This window comes from Notolepis coatsorum, assembly GCF_963971535.1.
Source record: "Notolepis coatsorum genome assembly, chromosome: 5".
NCBI lineage: Eukaryota > Metazoa > Chordata > Actinopteri > Aulopiformes > Paralepididae > Notolepis > Notolepis coatsorum.
The window spans coordinates 128,146,337-128,171,034 of NC_140169.1; the positions used below are offsets into that span (position 1 = coordinate 128,146,337).

Below are 24,698 nucleotides of genomic sequence, written 5' to 3' on the forward strand. Positions count from 1 at the left end.
GGACACAATGTACTTTGAGTATTTCAGCAGATGTCTCGACTGTGAGATGATATGATATGTTACAATGGCAAGGTCTAGTCTCACATATGGTTTAGAATCTACATACATTTCCTACGTTTCTACATTTTCACCATATCAGACGTATAGGGGAACCATTTACATTCTATGTACTGTACTATAAGTGAAACACCATGGCATTAATATGCCACATCCCATTGGATTTGCCACTGATGACGAATATCCTTGTATTCTAAAGATAGTGTTTATAGGCTTGAGTGAAGCATATCTGCCAGAGCCTTCTCAATCTAACTTTCTGTCAACCACGTGCTTTCTACAATAAATTATTTAAATAGTGCTCCAGACTAACGTTTCCGCTGGTAGCACCGGTGCTACTGTACCAACCGTCTCAGTCGGTCGCACCAGCACGTGATTTTGGTCGCACCCTATTTTTTTTTGGTACAGCATGGTATTAATCAATGACCTTGCATGCTGATGAATAGTTTGTCTTCATTTGAATACCCTGGTTTTGCATTGGTGTAAAGATTGACAGTGAATCAAGACTTGATATTTGCAAAATATTCGAATCTGAATATTACGTTACTGGACGCGGTCTTCCATTATCAATGACACAGGCTTAGACAATCTCACATTCTTTAGTGGGGATCAGTGGCACCATCTATCATAAATTATGCGTAGGGGAGCGGAGGCAATTTGGTCACCAGTCTTTTCCTGGAGGTTGTCTGATATCACTCCTATAAACTGGGCACAGGCCGCGTCGTTGTACTTGATGACTTTTCATTCAGAACATTTCCTTCTCCTCCGTCGAGCGGTTACTCTCATCTAACCGCTGAAAAGTAGTCAGGAGGGGCTCAGTGTTTCGGGTCGTGCATTCAGTCCCTGCAGGTTCTGAGGTTGTGAGTCGAGCTTAAACTGTGTTGACCCAGTAACGGGTTTAGAGTTGCCTGCAAAGGAATGGGCCACGTTGCCTACAATCGGTGTTGTAGTCGAGTCACTAAATCTCGAGTCAGGGTCGAGTCTCGAGTCCAAGTCCGAGTCACCAAAGAAGAGCCCGAGTCGAGTCCCAATTACCCTAGTCCGAGTCCGAGTCCAAGTCATCAAGGTTGAGTCCACTCCACTCTGGCAGGCAAAGAGTTGACGTACAAATAATAAAAAAAAAAAGGTCTGCATTAAACATAAATGACACAGCGGTCACCGTTTCAAAGGGAGTTTATTTACTTTGTGACACAATAGCCAAACAAATGCACTAGCCATCAATATATTATGCCAAATGATTAGGGCCTATTACAAAAAAATACTGTATTTATCAATTAACAAGTCTGAGTCCGAGTCTGCACCTTCCGAGTCCAAATGCAGTCAATGCTCGAGTCCAAGTCCCAGTCTGAGTCATCAGTGCTCAAGTCCAAGTCGAGTCATGAGTCCTGAAAATCAGTCGTGGACTTGGATACTACAACACTGTCTACAATACACACAGTGATGTACCTGAACTCTATTTTGGTCGAACGTGAACTGAACGTACTGTATTTCTGCTAGATGAACATAATTTTGCACTCGTTCATTCTCGGCACTCTATCACAGTATAACTTTGTTAAAAAGTGTGCCAGATTTGGGACGGGCGCACACACTCACACACACCGAAAATGTTTGGTGTGTGCGTGTTGCGCGCGGAGAGAGAGACTCATTACGCGCGACGCGGGCCGCCCCTTCAAGGCAATGGTAGGGGAAACACTGATAAATAAATATATTATTATAAATAATAATAATGGAAATACCAGTATTCTGATTGCTGTCTGTGGTTCTCTATGGGGTTGTGGCAATAATTTTGACAAATAATAGCTCGCAGCAACGTATTGAAAAAATAACTATAAACTATAAACTAGTTCATTTCTGAAACCATGAACTTTAGTTAAAAAAGATTTATTATGAACTGAACTAGTTATTATTATTATTTGTGAACTGTGAACTCAACTAGTTCATGTAGAAAGTGAACTTTCCCAACACTGAATACACACAAAGCATAGCTTTCCCCTCGTACCCCCAACACGGGTATTGCGTTAGCCATTGTTGTTGAAAGTATTTCACTGGCTCAGTTGGTCTGTCCCTGCCTGCACGGTCATCATCAGTGGCGTGTGAGTCGTTGGCTCTCCCTCGTCACTGGCCTCCTTCTCTCTCTCTCTCCTCATTTAGCTTTTTAAAATAATCTGCTATAAACCGATTGTTTCTTGGAACGTGGCTACAGCTAAATTGATTGTTTCATAAAGTTACGTGTCCTCAACTTTGGAGAACGTGAATCCCACGCACTCGCACGAATGCAACCAAATTGGAACTTGCACGCAACCGTTTTGGTCCCAGCACGGAGCCCTGCCACGGCACACTCTTTGCAATAATGGATAACTGTGTCATCAAGTATTGATCAGTATCCTCCTCTGTCCACTGAAGGGGGAGGGAGATTTATAATGGGGGACAGAGTGTTTTTTGGGGTTGAACACGGTGCATGGAAATGTACAAGGATATGTCAAGCAGCTGGGCCTTATTGCGGCATCTTCTGATGAAAGGAGCAAATGCACTGTAATGGGCTCCAGTGCCCTGGGCGGCTACAAGCATCCTGTGTAGTGGGAACGCTTCAGCTGGGCCTTGTAAAAGCCCCCCTGCCTATTGTTTTCAACACAGCCTTCACAAAAGCCTATCTGTTTGGCCCAGAGAGGCGTCCAACAGCGAGGGCGCTGGTCCTGTTCCTAGTTTAGGAGTCACAACACCACGTCTTTAATACGATCCGGCGGAGCAATCTGTTGAGCGTTCTCTCTGTCTCTCTTTTCAGCTTCCAGCCAAACCGTGTCGTTTTATAACAAGGACGAGCGGGGCGAAACCCAGAGGGTCACGTTCGACAGCGATCAAGTCAAGAGAATCTTCCATGGGAGCTTCCACAAGGTAAACGCCAGTCTCTGTGACTATGGGGGGAATATTTCTGGGGGCGCACTTAAGATGTTGAACTGGATAACGTTCCTATGGCCTGGCGGCCGAGAGGTGTGGCACATCAATCATAACGGGGATCCTTTGTTCTTGCCGGACGGCCCGGGAATGTACAGATACTGGGAATACCTGGCATTCCAAATGTGTTGTATATTACAGGATGCGTAGCTCAGATACAGCTACAGACATGTGCGCCGCAGAGGCGTCTCAGGGCAACAGATGGTCCTCCTCCTCTTGTAAAACACCGGGCTACATCATCACCGTTAATCAGCGGATTTTCGGTTTTAAATCGTGATTGGTGAACCACCCCCTCGATCGCGGTGGCGTTCGATCTTCAGCTAGTTTGCATGTACCTATTTGCAACTAATTAAGTTGAAGCGAAGTTCGGTCGTTCTTCCGATCCCAGGTCGGGGGCCACAGGGTAGCAGTTGTCGGGACGCTGCCGTAAGTCCTTTTACGGAGGCGGCGTTGACCAAAGAGTTTCGTCATACATCCTAGACCTACTGTAGACCTCTTGGATGTGTAGTACCTAGGTAAGAGGGAGGGAGTGACTGTACACATAATAGAGACCCCCGGGAGGAAGATCTGTAGTGAAGTGTGCGTTGAGTGAACAGTGGGAATGCGTCATGTGCCATAAAAAGGTCGGAGGAGGTGCAGCTCAAAGTTGCCCTGTGGACATGATCGTTTACAAGATGTAGGGCACAGGAAGGCAGTGTGGACAACCAAGCAACCGTATCACAAACCTTCACAAGAATCTATAAGGCCTTTCGGTGAGACCATTAAAAATGCACTGCAGTCAGTGCTGGCTTGTTAGGCTGGAAAATATTGGGTCACTGCTATAGCTATTAAACAATTACATCAGAGAGGCAGGGGAATGCCAGGCTGGGGGAGGTTTTTCTCCTTTAGTCCCCCCACCCCCTCTCCCGCTCTTGGCTGGAGGCAGCTTGACTTTCTGGAACTTGGCCTAGTCTTGACTGTTGCCTCTGGTAGCTGACCGCAGGGGAATTCTTGCTGCTGTTGCTTTAATGGCGGCAGCTCTGTTTTGTGGTTTACCTCCCAGTACGGATGTATATATGTGCTGTGTCTACCCCCTGTGTATGCACACACACACACACACACACACACACACACACACACACACACACACACTCACACTCACACTCACTCACACTCACACTCACACACACTTCATGCATTATATTTATAGGAGCATAGAGAAAATAGATAGTAGACAACTGAGGACTAGAGTTAATATAAAATAAATAAAAGAAGGTCTATTGCCAACAACCAGTCATAGCCTACATATACCTGTCCTTCACGAGATGAGGACGTCAGGCTACGGAGGTCAGGCTATCCTCAGCACCTCTCCCCCTCCTCTCATCCCTGCTGGGACCAACTAGTGGGTCGTGACCCATGGTATGAAAACGACTTTAGTGGACATCACATATCAGGATGAAAGACATGTACCAGTCCCTCTAGGAACACATATTCATAACACAAAACTGACAGGGCTGATATTGGAAAGTGACTGAGCTGTATAAGCTGTTCACTTGAAATTTTTTCCTATATCTGTGGAGAGTTCGACTCTTTCCTTTTTGGTTAATGCTTGGGCTGGCCTGACATGAAAGTGTTTTCAAGATATAAACGACTGCCAGTGACTTATGTGGAACTCATTCCGTCCTGCCAATATATTGATGAACAAACAAGCGTGAACCTGGACCCAGCCTCTCCTGTAGATTAATGTTTTAGTTTATCCATCCCTGGCAGACTTATAGAAATGTGACATGTTGCAGACGATGGGCTTCTTCTTAAAATGTGTGTTTTAATTTTTATTTTTTTTTACTTCACCACAGATTGATTGACTTAATATCTCTTCCCGTCACAGCAGTTACAAAATAGCTAACTCAGCATCAGGTCAGTCTTACAATGACACTCCTTAGGATGTGTTTAACAGCAGTGCTAAGTCAACAGGCCGGTCTCTAGAGGAAAGAATTTGGAGCGTCTTGTGCCTACACTGGGTTTCAATAGATATTGAAGTGAGTCCATCACTTACCTGTGGATCTGTATTAACTATTACTGGACAAACTTTATGGAACGCCGTAAAATAGATTAGAGTCCTTTGCCAGTAACCGTCTTCTCAGCTTACATCAGTAATGCAGGGAGGCTTGTTTATTCAAATAGTGATGAATGGAGGGATTTTCCTCGACTTGCGGGAATATTTTGGAAACTTAGAATGAAATAATACAACAACCATATTTTCTCATTCAGAGCATTTCCGTCTAAGGCATGGAAAAGTATGGGTTAGCCATCTAAGTTCATCGAGAGAGAGAGAGAGAGAGAGAGAGAGAGAGAGAGAGAGAGAGAGAGAGAGAGAGAGAGAGAGAGAGAGAGAGAGAGAGAGAGAGAGAGAGAGAGAGAGAGAGAGAGAGAGAGAGAGAGAGAGAGAGAGAGAGAGAGAGAGAGAGAGAGAGAGAGAGAGAGAGAGAGAGAGAGAGAGAGAGAGAGACTTTGATGTTCAACCCAGTGGATTGTTGCAGAATTATTTTTGGGAGGTGCTGAAAAGAGTTACAAATCCATTATTATGTTTATATAATCTTTGGTATTGATTCAGATTCAGATCTTTATTATCTCATCTTTCATGTGAATTCTTCCGTCTTGGTTCCTCAACCGTACAGCAACAATGGTTATAGAATAAAAAGGCAATGGAAGTACCATAGCATAGTTTAGTTTAATCTAATGATGCTTTTATCTTGTGAAATAATGAGTCTGAAGTCTAAACCCCTCCTCCAATTGCCATGTTAATCAAGTGAAATAGCCGGGGGGGAAATGAAAACCATTCAAAATTCACCGCTCCATCTATGCCTGATCATGTTGAGGGGTCGCAGACAAGTATCCTTCTCCAAAAAGATTCAGTACCACTGCTTTAATGTACCTACTACTAATTTGTTAATACAAGAAAATAAATGCCAGTGACAGCGCCAGAAACAGCGCTAGCCCATGCCAGTGTTAACTCATCTCTACTCTTGCATAAAACCCCACACACAAACAGAGAGCGAGCGAGAGGGACTGACTGTCCCATAGCAGCAGAGGAGATGGTGCAGGGTGTTGAGTGACTGTCCCATAGCAGCAGAGGAGATGGTGCAGGGTGTTGAGTGACTGTCCCATAGCAGCAGAGGAGATGGTGCTGGGTGTTGAGTGTGAAATGTGTCCCAGTGACCTGAGGTCAAGGAAACCTCCCACGTGCTGACTACAGCATGACCTCAGTGACCCTGGTCATCTTCAGCACTACTGCTACAGACGGACTAGCCATGTGCTGACTACAGCATGACCTCAGTGACCCTGGTCATCTTCAGCACTACTGCTACAGGCGGACTAGCCATGTGCTGACTACAGCATGACCTCAGTGACCCTGGTCATCTTCAGCACTACTGCTACAGGCGGACTAGCCATGTGCTGACTACAGCATGACCTCAGAGACCCTGGTCTTCTTCAGCACTACTGCTACAGACGGACTAGCCATGTGCTGACTACAGCATGACCTCAGTGACCCTGGTCATCTTCAGCACTACTGCTACAGACGGACTAGTCATGTGCTGACTACAGCATGACCTCAGTGACCCTGGTCTTCAGCACTACTGCTACAGACGGACTAGCCATGTGCTGACTACAGCATGACCTCAGAGACCCTGGTCTTCAGCACTACTGCTACAGACGGACTAGCCATGTGCTGACTACAGCATGACCTCAGAGACCCTGGTCTTCTTCAGCACTACTGCTACAGACGGACTAGCCATGTGCTGACTACAGCATGACCTCAGAGACCCTGGTCTTCTTCAGCACTACTGCTACAGGTGGACTAGCCATGTGCTGACTACAGCATGACCTCAGAGACCCTGGTCTTCTTCAGCACTACTGCTACAGACGGACTAGCCATGTGCTGACTACAGCATGACCTCAGTGACCCTGGTCATCTTCAGCACTACTGCTACAGCCGGACTAGCCATGTGCTGACTACAGCATGACCTCAGTGACCCTGGTCATCTTCAGCACTACTGCTACAGGTGGACTAGCCATGTGCTGACTACAGCATGACCTCAGTGACCCTGGTCATCTTCAGCACTACTGCTACAGACGGACTAGCCATGTGCTGACTACAGCATGACCTCATTGACCCTGGTCATCTTCAGCACTAGTGCACTGCTACAGACGGACTAGCCATGTGCTGACTACAGCATGGCTGTGGATGACCTCAGTGTCCCTGGCCATCTTCAGCACTACTGCTACATGTGGACTAGTCATTGGAGGAGCCCTATATTTCACAGCATATTTGATACATTACAGCAAGTTGTTGATGCAGCTGTTCTTTTATGGATGGAGAGAAATTCAGAAAACTGGATGACGTCGATGTTCCAGTGAGTTTGTAGATACTGTTGTTAGCTTTATAGCAACGCTAGCTATCAGTATCGTCCCCACGAAGACGGTTCAGGTTTTTCCGAACCAGAAACCGTGGGTTGACAACTCCATCCGAGTCGCCCTGAATGCTCGCACTGCTGCTTACAACTCGGGCCGCGCATCTGGAAATATGGACGAGTATAAGGCAGCAGCACAAGGCGGTGAAGGCTGCAAAACGGAGATATGGGAACAGGCTGGAGACACAGATGGATCGACACTGGGGGCTTATGGCGGGGACTACGGCCCCTCCTCAATCGTGAGTGCTGACGCCTCCCTAGCGAACAAGCTCAACTCCTTTTACGCACTGTTTGGGTTGGGCGACATCACTGACACGCCGGTTACCGCGACGGGGGGGAGTTCCTCCGCTGGGGAAGAGCACACACTCTCGGTGACAGAGCACAGTGTGAGGAGAGCGTTTATAGGGGTGAACACTAGGAAAGCTACAGGCCCAGATGGTAAAACAGGGCGAATACTTAAGTCCTGTTCTAACCAGCTAGCCCCAGTGTTCACCACTATATTTAACCTATCCCTGGCCACGTCCGTGGTCCCTGTCTGCTTCAAGATGTCCACTATAATCCCTGTACCAAAAAACATCTCCCCACTCCCCAGCAGATCTAAATGACTACAGACCGGTGGCACTCGCATCTGTGGTCATGAAATGTTTTGAGAGGCTGGTCAAGGATTACATCTGTGCCTCCCTCCCTAGTACCATGGACCCTTTGCAGTTTGCATACAGGACAAACAGGACCGACGATGCGGTCTCCCAGGTACTGCACAACACCCTTTCTCACCGTGACAGTCAGAAGGGGGGCTATGTGAGATTGCTGTTCATTGACTATAGTTCAGCTTTCAATACCATAGTCCCCACCAGACTGGCTGACAAGTTGACTGATCTGGGTCTGAACTCCACCCTGACCGCCTGGATCCTGGACTTTCTGACCGACAGGCCCCAGGTGGTCAGGGTGGGTGGACACACCTCCAACTCAATCACCCTGACCATCAGGTCCCCCCAGGGCTGTGTCCTCAGCCCCCTGCTGTATTCGCTGTACACACGTGACTGTGGCCAGGTTCAGCTCCAACTCCATAGTGCAGTTTGCGGACGACACGTGGTGATGGGCCTGATCTCTAACAATGACGAGAAGGCCTACCGGGAGGAGGTTGATGTCCTGGCACTCTGGTGCCGGGATAACAGCCTGGGAACATCACTGCCTGGTTTGGCAACTGCACTTCCCAGGACAGGACGGCTCTACAGAGAGTAGTGCGCTCAGCAGAGCGTACTACGGGTATTGCACTACCACCCCTGCAGGACTTATACAACAGGAGGTGCAAATCCAGAGCCTGCAGAATAATGAAGGACCCTCACCACCCCAACAACAGCCTGTTGAAGCTGCTGCGGTCAGGCAAGCGCCTCCACATACATGCAGCAAAAACAGCGAGACTCAGCTTCTTCCCCCAGGCCATTAGAACACTGAACACTGATCTCTCCACACACGCACACACATGAACACACACGCACACGCACGCACGCACGCACGCACACACACACACACACACACACACACACACACACATGAACACACACGCACACGCACGCACGCACGCACACACACACACACACACACACACACACACACACGCACACACCACACATGCTCACTTGCACTCTCTCACACACAAACACGCTACAAAAAAGGTCACTTTAAAAAACATAACTGTATATTATTGTATATAGTACTCATTACCCTATTCTTTTTTTTTAACAACTTTTTTTATAATTTTTTTGACAATACAAACATTAACAGTAAATATCTCAATAAATCACAGGAATATACGTTCCTGTTTTGAATCAATAAATGTAGGTTACAAGATATATACATAATCCCCATTATCCCCATTATACAATACAGTACATACATATGCTCTTGCTCGGTCTTCTTTCCCCCCCCCTCAGGACCCCCCTTGGATAATCCATCCATTATTTGTTTCCAACCAGAGATTACAATTCATATGCTAACCTTTATTCTCTCCACCACTTCTAACCAGATTGCAATGCTGGCTTCATTGACACCTAAAATTCTTGCTGTAGATATCTCTAAATAAATCACATCGAGATAGGTAAGAACCCATATCTTCCGGCACATTTTGTCCGGTTGAATCCATCGTGATGCTATCAACTTTTTAGCAGCCGTAAGACCGGACAAAACTAGTCTTTTTAGCTGTATAGTGGCTGCTAACTGTGAAACATCATTCAACAACAATACAGAAGGCATTACAGGTATGTTCAGAAATAAAAATTCTGATAATTGCGTAGTGACTTCTTCCCAGAATATCTTAACAGGGGGGCATTCCCAATACATATGCATAAATGTACCTATATCACCTCTTAGACACAAGGAGCATAAAGAGTCTTGTTTAAGCCCCATTCGGTTCAATCTTATAGGTGTCAGGTAACTCCTATGAATATAATTAAGATTAATCTGTCATTACCCTATTCTTAAAGCTTAGCATTATATTGTATTTATTCTTATTACTTTTAGCATATCTATTTTATTATCTATTCTATTTTATTATTGCATTTTTGCACAATCAAGGCAGGCATGGCCACCTTCATTTCACTACATGTCTCGTGTATGTATGTGACCAATACATCTCTTGAATCTTGAATCTTGAAATTCAGCTAATTCTGCTTTTCCCCTCACACGAGACAATGAACCTTTATCTTATCACTTCTTATCTTATCACAACTTATTGCATCTTATCACATCTTATGTTCAGGTACTGTTCAGTGGGGCGACAGTGGCTCGGGAGGTAGAGCAGTCGCCTGGCAATCCGGAGGTTCCCGGTTCGATTCCCGCTCCTCCCGGGCAGCGTGTCGATGTGTCCTTGAGCAAGACACTTAACCCCTAATTGCTCCCGATGAGCAGGTTGGCACCTTGCATGGTTGCCTCCGCCGTCGGTGTGTGAATGTGTGAGTGAATGGGTAAAATGTGAGTAACAAACTGTAAAGCGCTTTGGATAAAATCGCTATATAAAAAAGCAGCCATTTACTTGAAGGTTCAAGTAACAATCTAACACATTAGTTTGAGGGACAAGAGTTTTGTGTTTACAATATGTAGTTCTACATTTTGAAGCATATTCTATTAGGATGGATACCAGACTAAACAAAACAAACACCATTAAAGTTCCTATAGCACTAACGACTTGAACCATCATGCTTTTAGAGTACATTGCGAATATCAAGTCAAGTCAAGTCAAGAGTTTTATATATGGAGTCTTTGAACCGTGACACGCTTGGTAACTGATAATGCATGTACTGTACACCCAATATGAATTCTTTGCACGTGGATTCAGCAGCCTCATATAGCTCGCCTCCATTTTATTTTTGTTGCCCTCTCCCATGTTGACAATGCCTCACAGTTTCCATTGTCTGTTGAACACGCTGCTCTGTCTGCTAGCTGTCTCACAACTGTGAGACATGAGACGTCTGCTGAACATGCCTCTGCATTTCCTCTGCGGCTGACCACAACCCAGCGGCTGCGGTTGCCAACAAGCTCCCAGCCTGTTGCCGTGGCTTTGTAGTGCAACATTTTCCTGCTTACTTACTGAGAATGTGATTACTCCGCTATGGCTCCCCTCTTCCAATAGCTGCTGAACTTGAATGCTTGGCTTTGAGAAAGTCGGTGTGAAAGGGAGCACTTCTCACAGCGCACCACAGCATCATCAGGGCATCACCATCATCGTCACGCGGTGCGGCGAGGGGGATCTGAGTCAGGAGAGGCTCATGTATACCTTGGCTTCAGAGCCATCACACTGGAAAGACTCGCTGTCCTCGCCGACCGCACTCAGTTTATACTTGTAGCCGATCCATCAGCGAAAGTCAGTGAGACGGATACACAGAGTGCTCAATGAGTTGACGTTAACGGGGCGACGAGATAGGACCTTGATTGTGTCTTTGTCGACAGCCTCCCCCCTCCTCCAAACATGCTAATGTTATTACACGCTACAGCGTGAAGTGTAATTATCTCGCAACCACTGAATACTGGATGGAAATAATGAGAAGCACTGGTTTCTCCAAGTTTGAAAGGAATTCGACTTGTCAGCCACTCTCGGAATTGCTTCATACTGGTGTCCCGTTCTCATGCCCCTTTGTGTTGCGAGCTCTTGATACCGACAGTGTTCTGGTACTGTGAACAACACTACTGTAGAAAGGAAATAGTCCACTTTAAAGTGCCTGCTCCGTCGGCCAGACCTCGGTTTAACCTAATAATTTGCAGACCATTAGGATATAAAGCAGACACCAGAGTTGGTCCTAGAATAAAGACTCAATAAACTCCTCCTCCTCTTTTCTGCAGCTCCACATCCTTGTTTCTTCCTCAAGCGTCAAGCTGAACATCGACTGCCAAGAGGTGGCTGACAAAGAGATCAAGGCTGCTGGAAACACGTCCATTGATGGCTATCAGGTTCTGGGCAAGATGTCCAAGTCCATCGGCTCCAAAGGAGAATCTGCAACAGTAAGTGAACTTTGACGTATGTGGAGCAATCGTTAGAAAACCAAATGAGGAAAGCGAAAACTGGACATTATTGCTGAATATAAACAATGGTAATCTTTATCCGTGTGTGCAGTCATACAGGCATGTGCACAGAAATCCCTCCAATACAGAAAGTGCCCACACATGTTAATTGGTGTATTCTTTGCATGTAGATTTTAGTTTAGCATCAACTCCACTTAATGAGGCAGGATCAAAACATCATTAAAACAGAGGTACCCTATTTAGGTTTTACAAAACCTCCCTCCCTCCCTGCCCCCCCCCCCCCCCCCCCCCCCCCCCCCTGTTCCCTCCCTGTTCCCTCCCTGTTAAGATGAGATAAGATACGATAAGAAAAAGACTAAAGAGTCAGTTCTGAATGTTTGGACCCCTATCCCCTACTTCCTTCTTAGTTCTTACCACTGTTGTTGATGGGTAGGAGTCCTTTCTCAGCACAACCCATGCTTTTCTTCATACCTGCAGCTCTGACTAATTAGCTGCAAAATGAATGAAAGTCAGGTCCAATCTGTACAAGCCCCGAAATAAACACCTATTTAGGGCACGCTGTGGAGCAGGTTTCAGCACAGGGCTGCAGGATACTGCAGGTGTCCAGTATGAGGAACGCTGAAAACATGACTACTGATCAACAACATCATTGGTGATAATCATCATAATCAAGTTTATTTATATAGAACATTTCCAACAGTTGTGCTTCACAGATAAAGAGCATAGAGCAAGAAATATATATACAATACATACAACTAAATATAATAGTGCAAAAAGTGCAATTGCAAATAAGTGCAGGAGTTCAGATAGAAATAAAACATTTAAAAAGTGCAGCACATTACAAAAATAAGGCATAAAAGGACTAAAAGTAACGACCTAGGAGGCAGGCTCAGCTCTGGTCAAAGACCAGGGAGAATAGATGAGTCTTTAGCCGGGACTTAAAGACATCGAGGGTCTGGGCTGACCTGATGTGGAAGGGGAGGCTATTCCACAGTTTAGGGGCGGCTATGGAAAAGGCTCTGTCCCCTCTGGTTTTGAGCCTAGACCTGGGGACATTTAGCAGCAGTTGGTCTGCTAAGGAAATGGGGCTAAGGGTCTAAAATTGACTGTTGAAAGACGTTATGTGGGGGGAGTGGCCCTTGTCCTGCTCGGTCCTGATGTCACACCGTTACCCCAGAAGAACATCAAGCCTCCTAACATGGCCTGCACAATGAGAGGAGTATGCCTCTGCCGATCCTTATCCGATCTGACGCGGCTGGAGTGCATTTTCTTTTGTTTTCATATTTGTTTTCCGGGATGCGAAGGAAGTATCGATGACATACTATGTACTGCGACACCATTTCTTTTTTTTTCTCTTTTCCCCCCATAGTTCCAGCTCCAGATGTTTGATATTGTCTGCAGCTTGGGCTGGACGAGCAGAGACAGATGTTGCGACCTTCCATCTATGGTGAGAGAAGAGCCCTGGTGGACCTCTCTGCAGGGGAGGAGCCTTACAACTTAACAGCCCACATAACAAGCACTGAGCAGTCTGTTAGAGTCTCCACTGACCCATATCTGTGGCCCTTCTGGCGCACGCTGGCCCTGCCTCTCATGAAGGGGCCACTTGGAGACACAAGGCCTGGCATGGGTGTACATGAGAAGTTCAGTCATTTTGTAAAGTGGTGTGTGTGTGTGTGTGTGTGCATGTGTGTGTGTGTGTGTGTGTGTGCGTGCGTGCGTGCGTGTGTGCATGTGTGTTGCAGTATTAGACATAATGCTTTCAATGCATGTTACGTATCTCATCTTTTTAACATGGCGCTAAACAAATGCATATCCATCCCATGTCATTGGTTTTGGACATACTTACCTCATCCTTTTGACACATGTGGACAATGGACACAATGGAATACTGGTATTTTGTAAGCTGCAGTGTAGGACTCTGGATAACTAAACTGAAAAAAAAATCTTACAAATCAGATCCCCCCCGTGTTTAAATGGTTGAAGGACAGAAAGACATTTTACTCCCAACTATGTTGACAGGAGAGAGGCTGGACATGGCAACACAAGCATCTGAGTCAAGATACCTCTTCTCCGATAAGTCAGACAAAGCTGGTTGCCAGGTTGGGGGATAGGAGAAATTGTCGGGCCACCTGCTTTCCACTGGGTCACATTATGTTGCAATCCTAGTTGGTTGTAATTATAGTCTCCTGGTTGTTAAAGGACAATGACTATGTTTATATTGGCCAGCTGCAAGTTTAAACATCTCTTGTCAAAGAAAGTGTGTCACTGATTTGCAGTCCTGACTCAAACCAACCCCAGCAATAAGCACGAAGGCCACCAGATCAGTGAACAACGATGCATAAATCACAATACAAATGATGTAACACTGTCAGACCGTTGTAAAACAGCATCTCAGTTCCAGGGTGTGTGGGGTGTGTTTTTAATGTACACAGCTACAGGCTGTGGTGGTAAGACCTTGGACTCTGTCCTTTTCAATCTGGAGTTTCTCACTTCACTCCCAGTGGAGATCTCCAAGAACAAGCAGCTCTTGTTAAAGGAGCTGCACGATCACAGTTGGTCGGACACCCAGAATGTTTTGAATGCGATTCAACTCTCGCTGGCTGTTTCTTGGACCGTGATGCGCGAGGTAAGCTGCCTGATTGAGCTGTTTTATCGACAGTCTTGTCCTAGCTATTGAGCACATAGAAATCAGAAATCAGCCAAGTCAATCGGGAAAATCAATCTCCAGTAACTCACCCTCATCAACTGACCAGTCAACCAAACAGGCTTTTGCACTGAAATGAGTTTTATATCATAGTAATGCAAACGGTTGTGAACCAGAAGCTGTTGCCACATTCCTGCGGAAATCAGCCTGGAGACTGTTAGTGTTTCGACAGCTTTTCAGTGTCAGTGGAGTAGACGCAGAACATTTCACTTCATGACTTCACAAACAACTCGTTCAGGTACACAAGTCTTATTATGTTGAAGGGTGTATCTTCTATTTGAATCCACACACAGGAAAAGGCTCATTCCAGTTCTGTTTCCAAACCACTATATGTTTTACCTCCTGGCCCTCATGCGCTTACCTTGTCATGCCGACCGCTGTGAGAATTACCCGCTGCTAATGCAGCGAACCTACAGACACCCTGCAAGGTTATGAAAGACGCATCTCACCGCTGCTTTGTCTGTCCCCTGCTCTACCAGAGAGACGAGTCCAAATGCCCGTCCCTCCCCAACTCCTGCACCTGCACCAGCGAGAGCACAGGAGCTCAGGGGCCCCAGGGGCCAGTGGTAAGGATCACATTGTGTTTCTGAGCAACAAGGGACACCGCCCCGCTCATTGCGTTTGTATTTCCACGTCCCAAATGCATGTGACATGGTATAAAGAGAGGGATGTATTAGCCTTCAAGGTGTGGCCATTTTGAATGTAGCATATACTTGTTCAGATTAATATGTTTGTTAGAAAATGGTAGTTTTGTGCATATAGATGCATGATTTATTCGGTTTGGGAATAGCCGCGTGAACAGAGAAGCCTCTAGTATCTTTCCCATGAAGTTCAGCCATCAGAAAGGAAAGGACGACGGTGAAAGCAGTCGGGGGCGAATAAGGTGAACACACCAATACCACCGCCTAGAGAGACCTCTATGTGTCTCTCCTTCTCTCTTACTCGTGGCCAAAAGGAGGTTAATAATAGAGCCTGTACCCTGTTATTTATGCATGCATATCGTATATATTCGGGAATATTGTAACCCCAAGGCATATTAACCATGGGAAACATTCTTGCAGAACCCTAATAAAAGTTGTCCTATTTTTTGGAACGGGAGCCAAAGTGTGCTACAACATGGGAGGCGGCGTGTAATAACCGTTGAGCCCTTCAGGATGAGGGTGAAACGTCTCTGGACTACTTTCTCTGTGCCGATTTGACAGACAAATAACCTCTTGCTTCCCCAGGGAGCACCTGGCAGCAAAGGTCCTCGGGGTGAAAGAGGAGAGCTCGGCCCTGCTGTAAGTATCAGTCTCTTACCTCTCTACCTCTCCAGCGTTCCCACTCTTTTAAAAACGCCGCCGGCTCCCCCCTTTTTTTTTTTTTTAATAGATCCTATCGGAAAAACCCCTGCCCTCCTTTTCTTGATCCTCCAATCACAACTGTAACAGTTATGATTGGAGGATCGAGAAAAGGAGGGCGGGGTTTTCGAAATAGGTCAATTAAAGGCAAAATGCTGTCGAGTCGTAAAAATATCCACACGTTTGACACAGTTGTGTGGCATGTGGAATGCACCACAGTGAACATGAACCCTTTCACTGCCACACGACAGAAGGTTAACCCTTTACTATCACACAACCGACGGTCGTAAAGGGTTAACCTTCTGTCGCAGTGAAAGGGTTAACCGCTTTGGTAGTGCGGCAGTGAAAGGGTTAACGGCCCTTGATGAAAATGTAAGGATTGTTTACAGTGTAAAAGCTTTGACGGGAAGAGACACATCTGACTTCACTTATTACATCAGTGTTGGTTCTCTTTCCTTGATATTGAGGAAGATTTGCTCCTCAGCAGCGCAGCACAATTCCTCCGAGTCTGGTGCCTTCTTCTTCTTCTTCTTCTTCTTCTTCTTCTTCTTCTTCTTCTTCTTCTTCTTCTTCTTCTTCTTCTTCTTCTTCTTCTTCTTCTTCTTCTTCTTCTTCTTCTTCTTCTTCTTCTTCTTCTTCTTCTTCTTCTTCTTCCAGAGATTGCAACAGTAGCATTTTCTTTTTTTGTTTTGGAGTATTTGTTGAACTTGTGAGGTGTAACATTTTTGGGGCGGTTTTAATGCTTGTTACCTTTCTCCCACTCTCTTTATTATTCTCTGACAGGGTCCACTTGGGCCACGTGGAGATAATGGATTGCCAGGACCTATGGGTCTGCCCGGCCCTCAAGGACCCAGTGGGATGTCTATTCCTGGAGAAGCTGTGAGTCTCTCTAACGCACGCGTAATGTGTACCCTCCCCTGTTGCGTTTTTTTTTTTTTATCCCACAATACCCTCAATAAACCAACTAGGAGATCGTTTGTCCGTTTATTATGCAGGGATTTTACAAGCCGTGGAGTAATTATGGCAGCATTCCTTCAAGGCCGGGAACAGGCTTGATATCTAAGGCTTTTAAACCTTCTAATATCAATGTATGGTAATAAATCAGTAACAGGATTTCCTCCTCTGAAATGGACTCAGAATCAGGATAAATGTTCAAAAATGTTGGCTCTGGCAGGGGGGGGGGGATAACTAAGAGAGTAACTAAGTCAATGTACTCTGTATGAATACTTTTTTAAGGTAATTTTACTTACTTAAGTACTTTCATTTTGATACTCAAGTATGTTTAATTCACTTCCATTCTTTTACTTAAGTTTCATTTTAAACTCAAGACTTTTCATTGCATTGTGTTTATCTTGGCCTACATAAAGATGCTAGCAGAGCACATTCCACAGTCACACAAAGGTTAAAGGGGCACTTCATCAAAACAATGCTGATTTATTTTGCACATAATCTCACACACATCCAAAAAGCTCTAAACGATTTTGCACACATTCATTTAGCTTGACAGTTATTGAGAGCTTGAATATGACCACCAGTGGTGTCATCGGGGGGAGATTTAATCCTTGTGTTGTATCAATTACAGTTCAATGAAATGATAAGGTAGCAGTCCCTATAAAACAAGGTATTGCTATGTATTCATCTACACCATTTCATGGAGCTGTAATTGACACAACACAAGGATTCAATGTTTTTATTTTTTTGACGTGCCCCTTTAACGAGAGTTGAGGGTTCCGCGAGCATTGTTTTTTCTCCACCCATGGATCGTACGTTTATCTGCTCCTACAGGGTCGCGCCGGACCAAAGGGGGATCCTGGAGACTCGGGGCTACCTGGACAGAAAGTGAGTGCTGCCTTTTGGCCGCAGGAAATCTCAGCCGTGCTTTTTATTTTAAAGGAAACCAAGGGATAATTCACAGTGTACTGTTATGCTACTGGCTCTGGCCTCTGGCCACGTGGCAACGCCACGGACAATATCTCATATGAGGACGACTCTTGGAAGAGGGGGAGTAACTGACAACAGGTTGACATTCTCAAAATTAATTGAATCTCTCTTCATGTCAGGAACATTATGGGCCAAGAACAAATCACCCTTGATATACAGTTCTGGTTAAACTGAGTCCCATTGTGTCACCCTCTTTGTGTCTGTTCTAACTGGGTGTAATGTTAGTTGTGAACAATGAGGTGATAAAGAATGATTGGAAAATACGTTGTCGCTGAGTTAAGAACTTAAAGCTATTTTTTTCCTTCTCATATCATGCCTTTATGAAAGATGAATGATTGCGTACTGTTTAGCATTAAACAAAATCGCTCAAGCAACGCTCACAATTAAAGCTGGCTCATCTGCCTCATCAGTACTGACAGCATTATGGTCTTCTCAATGGGTTCCAGGCCTTAGCTTTTTACTTTGAACAGAATAACAATGTTCTTTCATGTGTCCCCAATCAGCAACTACTGCTCTGTGGAAATCACTGGAGATGGTCTCCATTAAATATGTTTACAGGCACAGCCAATAACAAAATGCCGATGTGTAGAGAGGGGGCATCATTTTCAAAGCCCTACTGGTACCTTTTAAAATGGTATCTGGGATGAAGAAGAGATGTCCCCACATAAAGCTGAATTATGGAACATCCCCTATAAACACCCCATATGTAGCTAGCAACACTAACCTTAACCCTAACCCTGATCGTTGACAATCACATAACTAGGTGACCATTTTCTAGCTAGCAATCGTAACCCTAACACCCTGAATGTAGCTTACGGTGACCAAACGTCCTCTTTTGCCCGGACATGTCCTCTTTTCATGCCCTGTCCGGGGCGTCCGGGGGGGGGTTATACATTCATGAAAATGTCCGGGTTTCATTGTTTTTCAGGTTCAGTTTCAGTTTCACTGCACTTTGCGAGCGTCTGAAGGCTCGGGACTGCATATTTTGCCGAACATATAAATGACCGAATTAAAGCACTATTTGTTGCCGTTCGAATGCGTCGATCGGTTCTCGAGTTACATGCCGATATGTCAGGCGTGCGCGTCAGATTATCACCCCGGACTCCCGAGGCTCCAGAACCAGAAGTCAATCATCCGCCAATTGCGAAAATGATTGGTCAGCATTGTAACTTGTAGCCAACAATGACTGTAGCTTTCCAGTAATATCCCACATGGGGGTGTGCGAATCAGGGATCTAGGTGAAAATTGACAAGCGAAGACAGGATCAAGTGATAAAAATTCTGAATAAATTTACTTGGATGAGAAAATGAAGAGATGGAGAGCTTTTTTCTTGGCACGCGGTTTACCCGGATGTCTCTATAAGACAAATTTCTGAATGGATTTTTATAAAATTTGGACCTGTACTACATAAGACTTCAGGCTATGGATTTGCGGTGTTTTCCAGCTTATACAAAATATATATATATATATATATTATTTCGGAATATTGCAACTACTACACAAAAACGTGAGTACACAAGTTCAAGTTCAACTCAAGTTCAGCCCTATGTTACTCATTAGCACTAAAAGTGATTTTTCTTTATTGTGTAAGAAACTTCAGAATGTTATCTTTCAAAAGAGACCAGGTTTATGCATGTGCTATAAGCATAAAGTATAAAGATAAGCTTTGCAAAAAAAGTATGCAGTCCTCAAGTTCAAGTAAAATAATTGCCACTTTTCTGGGTGCGTGTTATATGGTTCAATTTGGGATATTGCAACCACTACAGAAAAATGTGAGTACACAAGTTCAAGTTTAACTCAAGTTCAGACCTATATGCTACTCTATTTCATTAGCACTAAAAGTGATTTTCCTTTTTTGCATTAGTAACTTCAGAATGTTATCTTTCAAAAGAGACCAGGCTTATGCATGTGCTATAAGCATAACGTATAAAGATAAGCTTTGCAAAAAAAGTATGCAGTCAAGTTCAAATAAAAAAAGATTTCCGCTTTTCTAGGTGCATGTTAAGAGGTTAATACAATAAGGCATCTTTGAGTAAACTTTGAGTAGAGATTCAAGAGGTTTATTTATCACATACACAAGACATAGTGAAATGAAGGTGGCCATGCCCGCTTCGATTGTGCAAAGTATCATTAAGTATCTCGAGGCTGGGGCCAGCATGTCCTTTTTTTTGGAAATCAAAATATGGTCATCCTACATGAGATGGTGATTGGCCCTTAAAGGTATAGTTTGGATCTTTGGGCATTAAGTATGAAATACGTTTGCTGCCTGTCTAAAGCTTCCTGGTTCACTCTGAACCCGGCCAGAAGTTTGAGCATGGGACTCTAAGTAAAACAATAGCTTTGCTTTGACTACACTACTGGCAAGTATTTCATACCACTTAATATCCAAACATCCTCTATCCCCTTTAAGTGCAATGCAAACGCTTGGGGGAACCCATCTCCAAATGGATTGTGAGTAGGTTGCAGGTGACCATGTTGGAGCAGATGCTATAGCAACATGCATTTAATGACTTGCAGGCTACACAGCCCTGGTTTATAATGGCCAATAAAATGGATCTGGAATATATTATGTTCCCTGTAAATCTTATGCCAAAGCATCAAAGGCGAGAGAGGATTGACAATAAAAATGTGAGCAGGGTTCCCGAGCAAATGAGAACTAAAAAAGGAGATTTACTGTTTGACACGCGGAAAACTGGTGGTGAAACAAAATGGTTTATTTGGTTGGTCAAAGGTAGGATGACCTTTAGTTAATGTGGAAGAAAGAAGGGGAAAAAAGAGGCTCAACTTTCTTTGAGTTGGTTTGTTCTCACTTTTTTCCTCAAGGGCACACGTGGGCCATCCGGTAGCGCCGGCCCAATCGGACCAGCCGGAGTGAGGGTGAGTACGGTCAATAATTGAATTATAATATCACTAATCAGTAGGATGACATGTGCAGTATCAACACACTGTTCTGCTCTTCTAATTCCAGGGGCCTCCAGGAAAAGAAGGAGGGGCTGGACCCAGGGGCCCAACAGGTCCAATGGTACGCTCTAGGAAGCTGTTTTTATCCTTGTTTCTATCCCTCTGTACGGTTTAATTGGGAAATGTGTGTATACTACCTTCTTTGGTATAACATTGAAAACATAGGTTAGGATTATGTAGTTTGATATAACCAGACGTTTCTAATTGGGATCTGACTGATTGTTATCCTTTCTTTACTGATCTCCAGGGACCTGCCGGAACTCCTGGCCAATCTGGGAATTCAGGACAAGTAGGAAAGCCTGGTGACAACGGCCCCCCTGTAAGCGCCTATAAATGAGCATGCATGGCATTCTGCCACCAGTCACTGATGCATCTTTGTGTGCTTTGTGCAGTGAAAATGTAATTGAAAGTGAAATGTCCCCACTTTCTTTTAGGGTGCTACTGGTGTGAAAGGAGACAGGGGAGAGAGAGTGAGTAGATCTTCAGTTTTATATAATTCCAAACTCTTAACCTGTCTGTTATATTCAAATACAACGCAAAACGAAATGTAAAGGTGAATCCATACAAAGGCAATGGAAAGACGAGACCGGAGGCAAACAGACGCCACTTTGAACGCCGTTCACTCCAGTTGAAAAAGCTTCAACTTGAGCAAGAAATTGATGATGGAGAAAATATGGCTATACACTAAATATCAAATAGATTGCTATGAATGCTCTGTAGCCTATAGATATTGAATAGGCTACATTTAGAATTCTTTTTTGTGGTAAATGTCAACAATGCTATTGTTGACACCAAACACATTACAGTAGCATGTACATTTTGCTAGTGTCCAACTGTCAAATTGGAGTAGCCTATACAGTGAGGCAGATTTCTCTTTGCGTTGCATCTGAACATACTGTCTTTGAGTAGCTAGTAGTAGACGTATTACCAACCCCAAACTGTCTGTTTCCAGGGAGACTTTGCTCCTCAGAACATGATGCGATCCATCGCCAGACAGGTCTGTGAGCAGCTAGTAACGGGTGAGTGAGCCCTTTTCTTCTGAGCTACAGTACATCCAGCGTCGGTTCACTCTGCTGCTATCTTGGTCACGTGGGTCTAACAAGAGCAGAGCCCCATCTCTTCTGTATCTGTCTTTCATATTTAAAGTCACTGGTCAATTACTGACAAGTTACAACACATAGTTAATATGTCAAACCTTTTTTATTTGCCTTTTTTCCACTTACTGTAGACCAGCTACTATGCATGCACCATCCAGTGGTTGAGTGCCACAGAGTTAATAGTTACCACTCACGATTTTCAGCCTTGGCTTTTGGCAGAGATTGTTATTTTTTTTTTAAACATCATTAAAACATCATTCAAATTTTACTCAACGTCAAATCTCATCACATAATAACTTTCTCCGTATATGTTTATTTTGGAGCAAGTAGTTTCGTTGTCCCTCAGTCCCTGCCATATTTAGTGTTACAGGATACCCCATTCAAAACCACCACAGTGATCAGTCTTCTTGTTAGACCGTCTCTCTGCTACTGTCTACATTTGAAAATCATTCTGGCATCCTTAGAGATCCTGTCAAGTCATTTGAATGTGGTACTCCTTTTCCGGCGTTGCAGGGCAAATGAGTCGAGTCAATTCGATACTGAACCAGATCCCCAACGGTTACCGTGCTAGTAACACCCCAGGTCCTGCTGGCCCCGCTGGATCCCCTGGAAATCCGGGTGGCCGTGGAGAGCCTGGACAGTCAGGCAGAAGTGGCTTCCCAGGAAGTTCCGGATCACCTGGGCGGCAGGGAGAGAGAGGTATGCCTCTGTTCATTTACATGAAGTATTTTATAGTATGGAAGTATATCATATTTATTAAGTCATTTTCATACAAGGAATTTGTGTCTGTGTCTGCTCACTCAACGAGGACACAAACACTACATCTAGAATGATATGAAAGGGAATATAAATAGTATTGTTTTTCAATGTAAATTGAAAGAAAAAGGTATATTGAGGTACTGTACAAATGCAGTGGGAGCGGAAGTCAAATATAGTATACAGTATCAGGACCATAATAAATATAATATACAGAGATTTAACGGGGGTGGTAAGAACATGTTCTTGCCGTACAGGACATAGACAGTCTTTGTAACAGCCATTGCACATGCGGGTTACGGTGAAGAGTTATATAAAGAATATATGCAGGGGTAGAGGATGTGTGGAGGATGGCCATGATATTACAGTTCAGTTGTTTACGAGGGCCACGGCTCGCGGGAAGAAAAACTGTTCCTGTGTCTCGTTGTTTTAGACATCACAGTCCACAGTCTCTTCCCTGAGCCCGGAAGATGTGGTGACCAGGATGTGAGGGGTCAGCGATGATCTTGTTGGCCCTGGTCCTTGCGTTGTAGAAGTTCTGAAGGGTTGGCAGGTTGTAGGCAACAGTTCTTCTGTTGTCTGGATGATGCGCCTCAGTTTAGCCTCTAGAGCTTGCTGACCCAAACCAGACTGTTATTGAGTGAGGTGAGCATGAGCTCAGTAAGTGGCTGTGAAGGCTTGAACCAGCATTGCCTGTGGCAGGGTGGACTTCTTCAGCTGTACAAAGTACATCCTTTGGTGAGACTTTTATGTGGCGGAGTCAATGTTGGCCTCCCAACTTAGGTCCCTGGATATTGTGGTTCCCAGGGACTTGAATGACTCCACAGTGGTAATTGCTGAGCCATTGCTGTTAATGTGGGGGTTCTATTTCTGTCCACAATCATCTCCACTGTCTTTTGAGCATTTAGCTCCAAGTTGTTCTGGCTGTAACAGGACACCTGCTGGTCAACCTCCTGTCTGTATCCAGACTCATAGCTCTGGATATTTTGTAGCTTTACAGATGGGTCCTTGGAGACGTTGCTGTGAGTAGAGCAAGGGAGAGAACACACAACCTTGTGGGGCTCCAGTGCTGAGGGTCATGGAGTCAGACGTGTGCTCACCCAGCCTCACGTACTGTCTCCTGCCTTACCCAGCCTCCCGTACTGTCTCCTGCCTTACCCAGCCTCACGTACTGTCTCCTGTCTTACCCAGCCTCACGTACTGTCTCCCGTCTTACCCAGCCTCACGTACTGTCTCCTGTCTTACCCAGCCTCCCGTACTGTCTCCTGTCTTACCCAGCCTCACGTACTGTCTCCTGCCTTACCCAGCCTCCCGTACTGTCTCCTGCCTTACCCAGCCTCACGTACTGTCTCCTGTCTTACCCAGCCTCCCGTACTGTCTCCTGCCTTACCCAGCCTCACGTACTGTCTCCTGTCTTACCCAGCCTCCCGTACTGTCTCCTGCCTTACCCAGCCTCACGTACTGTCTCCTGTCTTATCCAGCCACCTGCTTTATCCAGGGGGGGGGGGGGGGGGGGTACCGTGCAAAGGTCCACTGATTGGTTGAAAATGGCAGTGAAATTGGGTAGTAGTTGGTCAACACAATGTCTGTTCACTGACTTGCATTGGGGGTGCAGGCTGGTGGGAATTGAGGTGGCTGATTGGTAGGTGTGGTGTTTGGGGGGGTGGGTTGGGGGTAAGCTGGAAGATGTAGGAATCGGGGAAGCTGGCTGGTGGGGGTTGGGGAGTTCCAGGTTGTTCCTTGGTCTTTCAAATAGAACTCATTCGATGCAGCTGGGTGGCGTAGCGGAGATTGCGCTCGTCACCAATGGAAGAGACTCCGGTCTCGACTCCCCGAGTCAGCGTTGCCTCCGGCTTGGGCCAGTCGTCATACTAACTCAATTGGCAGAGGTAGCGGGTGGAACTAGGCAGGATCTGCATATGGCTCG

At 45.2% G+C, this 24,698-nt stretch overlaps 1 protein-coding gene across 1 annotated transcript in view; it reads left to right on the forward strand.

The window, feature by feature from the left end:
- The window catches only part of col12a1b (collagen, type XII, alpha 1b), a 146,945-nt gene that overhangs the window by 110,600 nt on the left and 11,647 nt on the right, over nucleotides 1-24,698 (forward strand). The window contains exons 67-79 of the mRNA XM_084315215.1: nucleotides 2,837-2,946; nucleotides 11,793-11,951; nucleotides 13,342-13,419; nucleotides 15,156-15,242; nucleotides 15,903-15,956; nucleotides 16,800-16,895; nucleotides 17,802-17,855; nucleotides 20,781-20,834; nucleotides 20,926-20,979; nucleotides 21,166-21,237; nucleotides 21,353-21,388; nucleotides 21,871-21,937; nucleotides 22,529-22,714. Coding sequence (XP_084171341.1) covers nucleotides 2,837-2,946; nucleotides 11,793-11,951; nucleotides 13,342-13,419; nucleotides 15,156-15,242; nucleotides 15,903-15,956; nucleotides 16,800-16,895; nucleotides 17,802-17,855; nucleotides 20,781-20,834; nucleotides 20,926-20,979; nucleotides 21,166-21,237; nucleotides 21,353-21,388; nucleotides 21,871-21,937; nucleotides 22,529-22,714 — 1,107 coding nt within the window. The remainder of the gene's footprint in view (nucleotides 1-2,836; nucleotides 2,947-11,792; nucleotides 11,952-13,341; nucleotides 13,420-15,155; nucleotides 15,243-15,902; nucleotides 15,957-16,799; nucleotides 16,896-17,801; nucleotides 17,856-20,780; nucleotides 20,835-20,925; nucleotides 20,980-21,165; nucleotides 21,238-21,352; nucleotides 21,389-21,870; nucleotides 21,938-22,528; nucleotides 22,715-24,698) is intronic.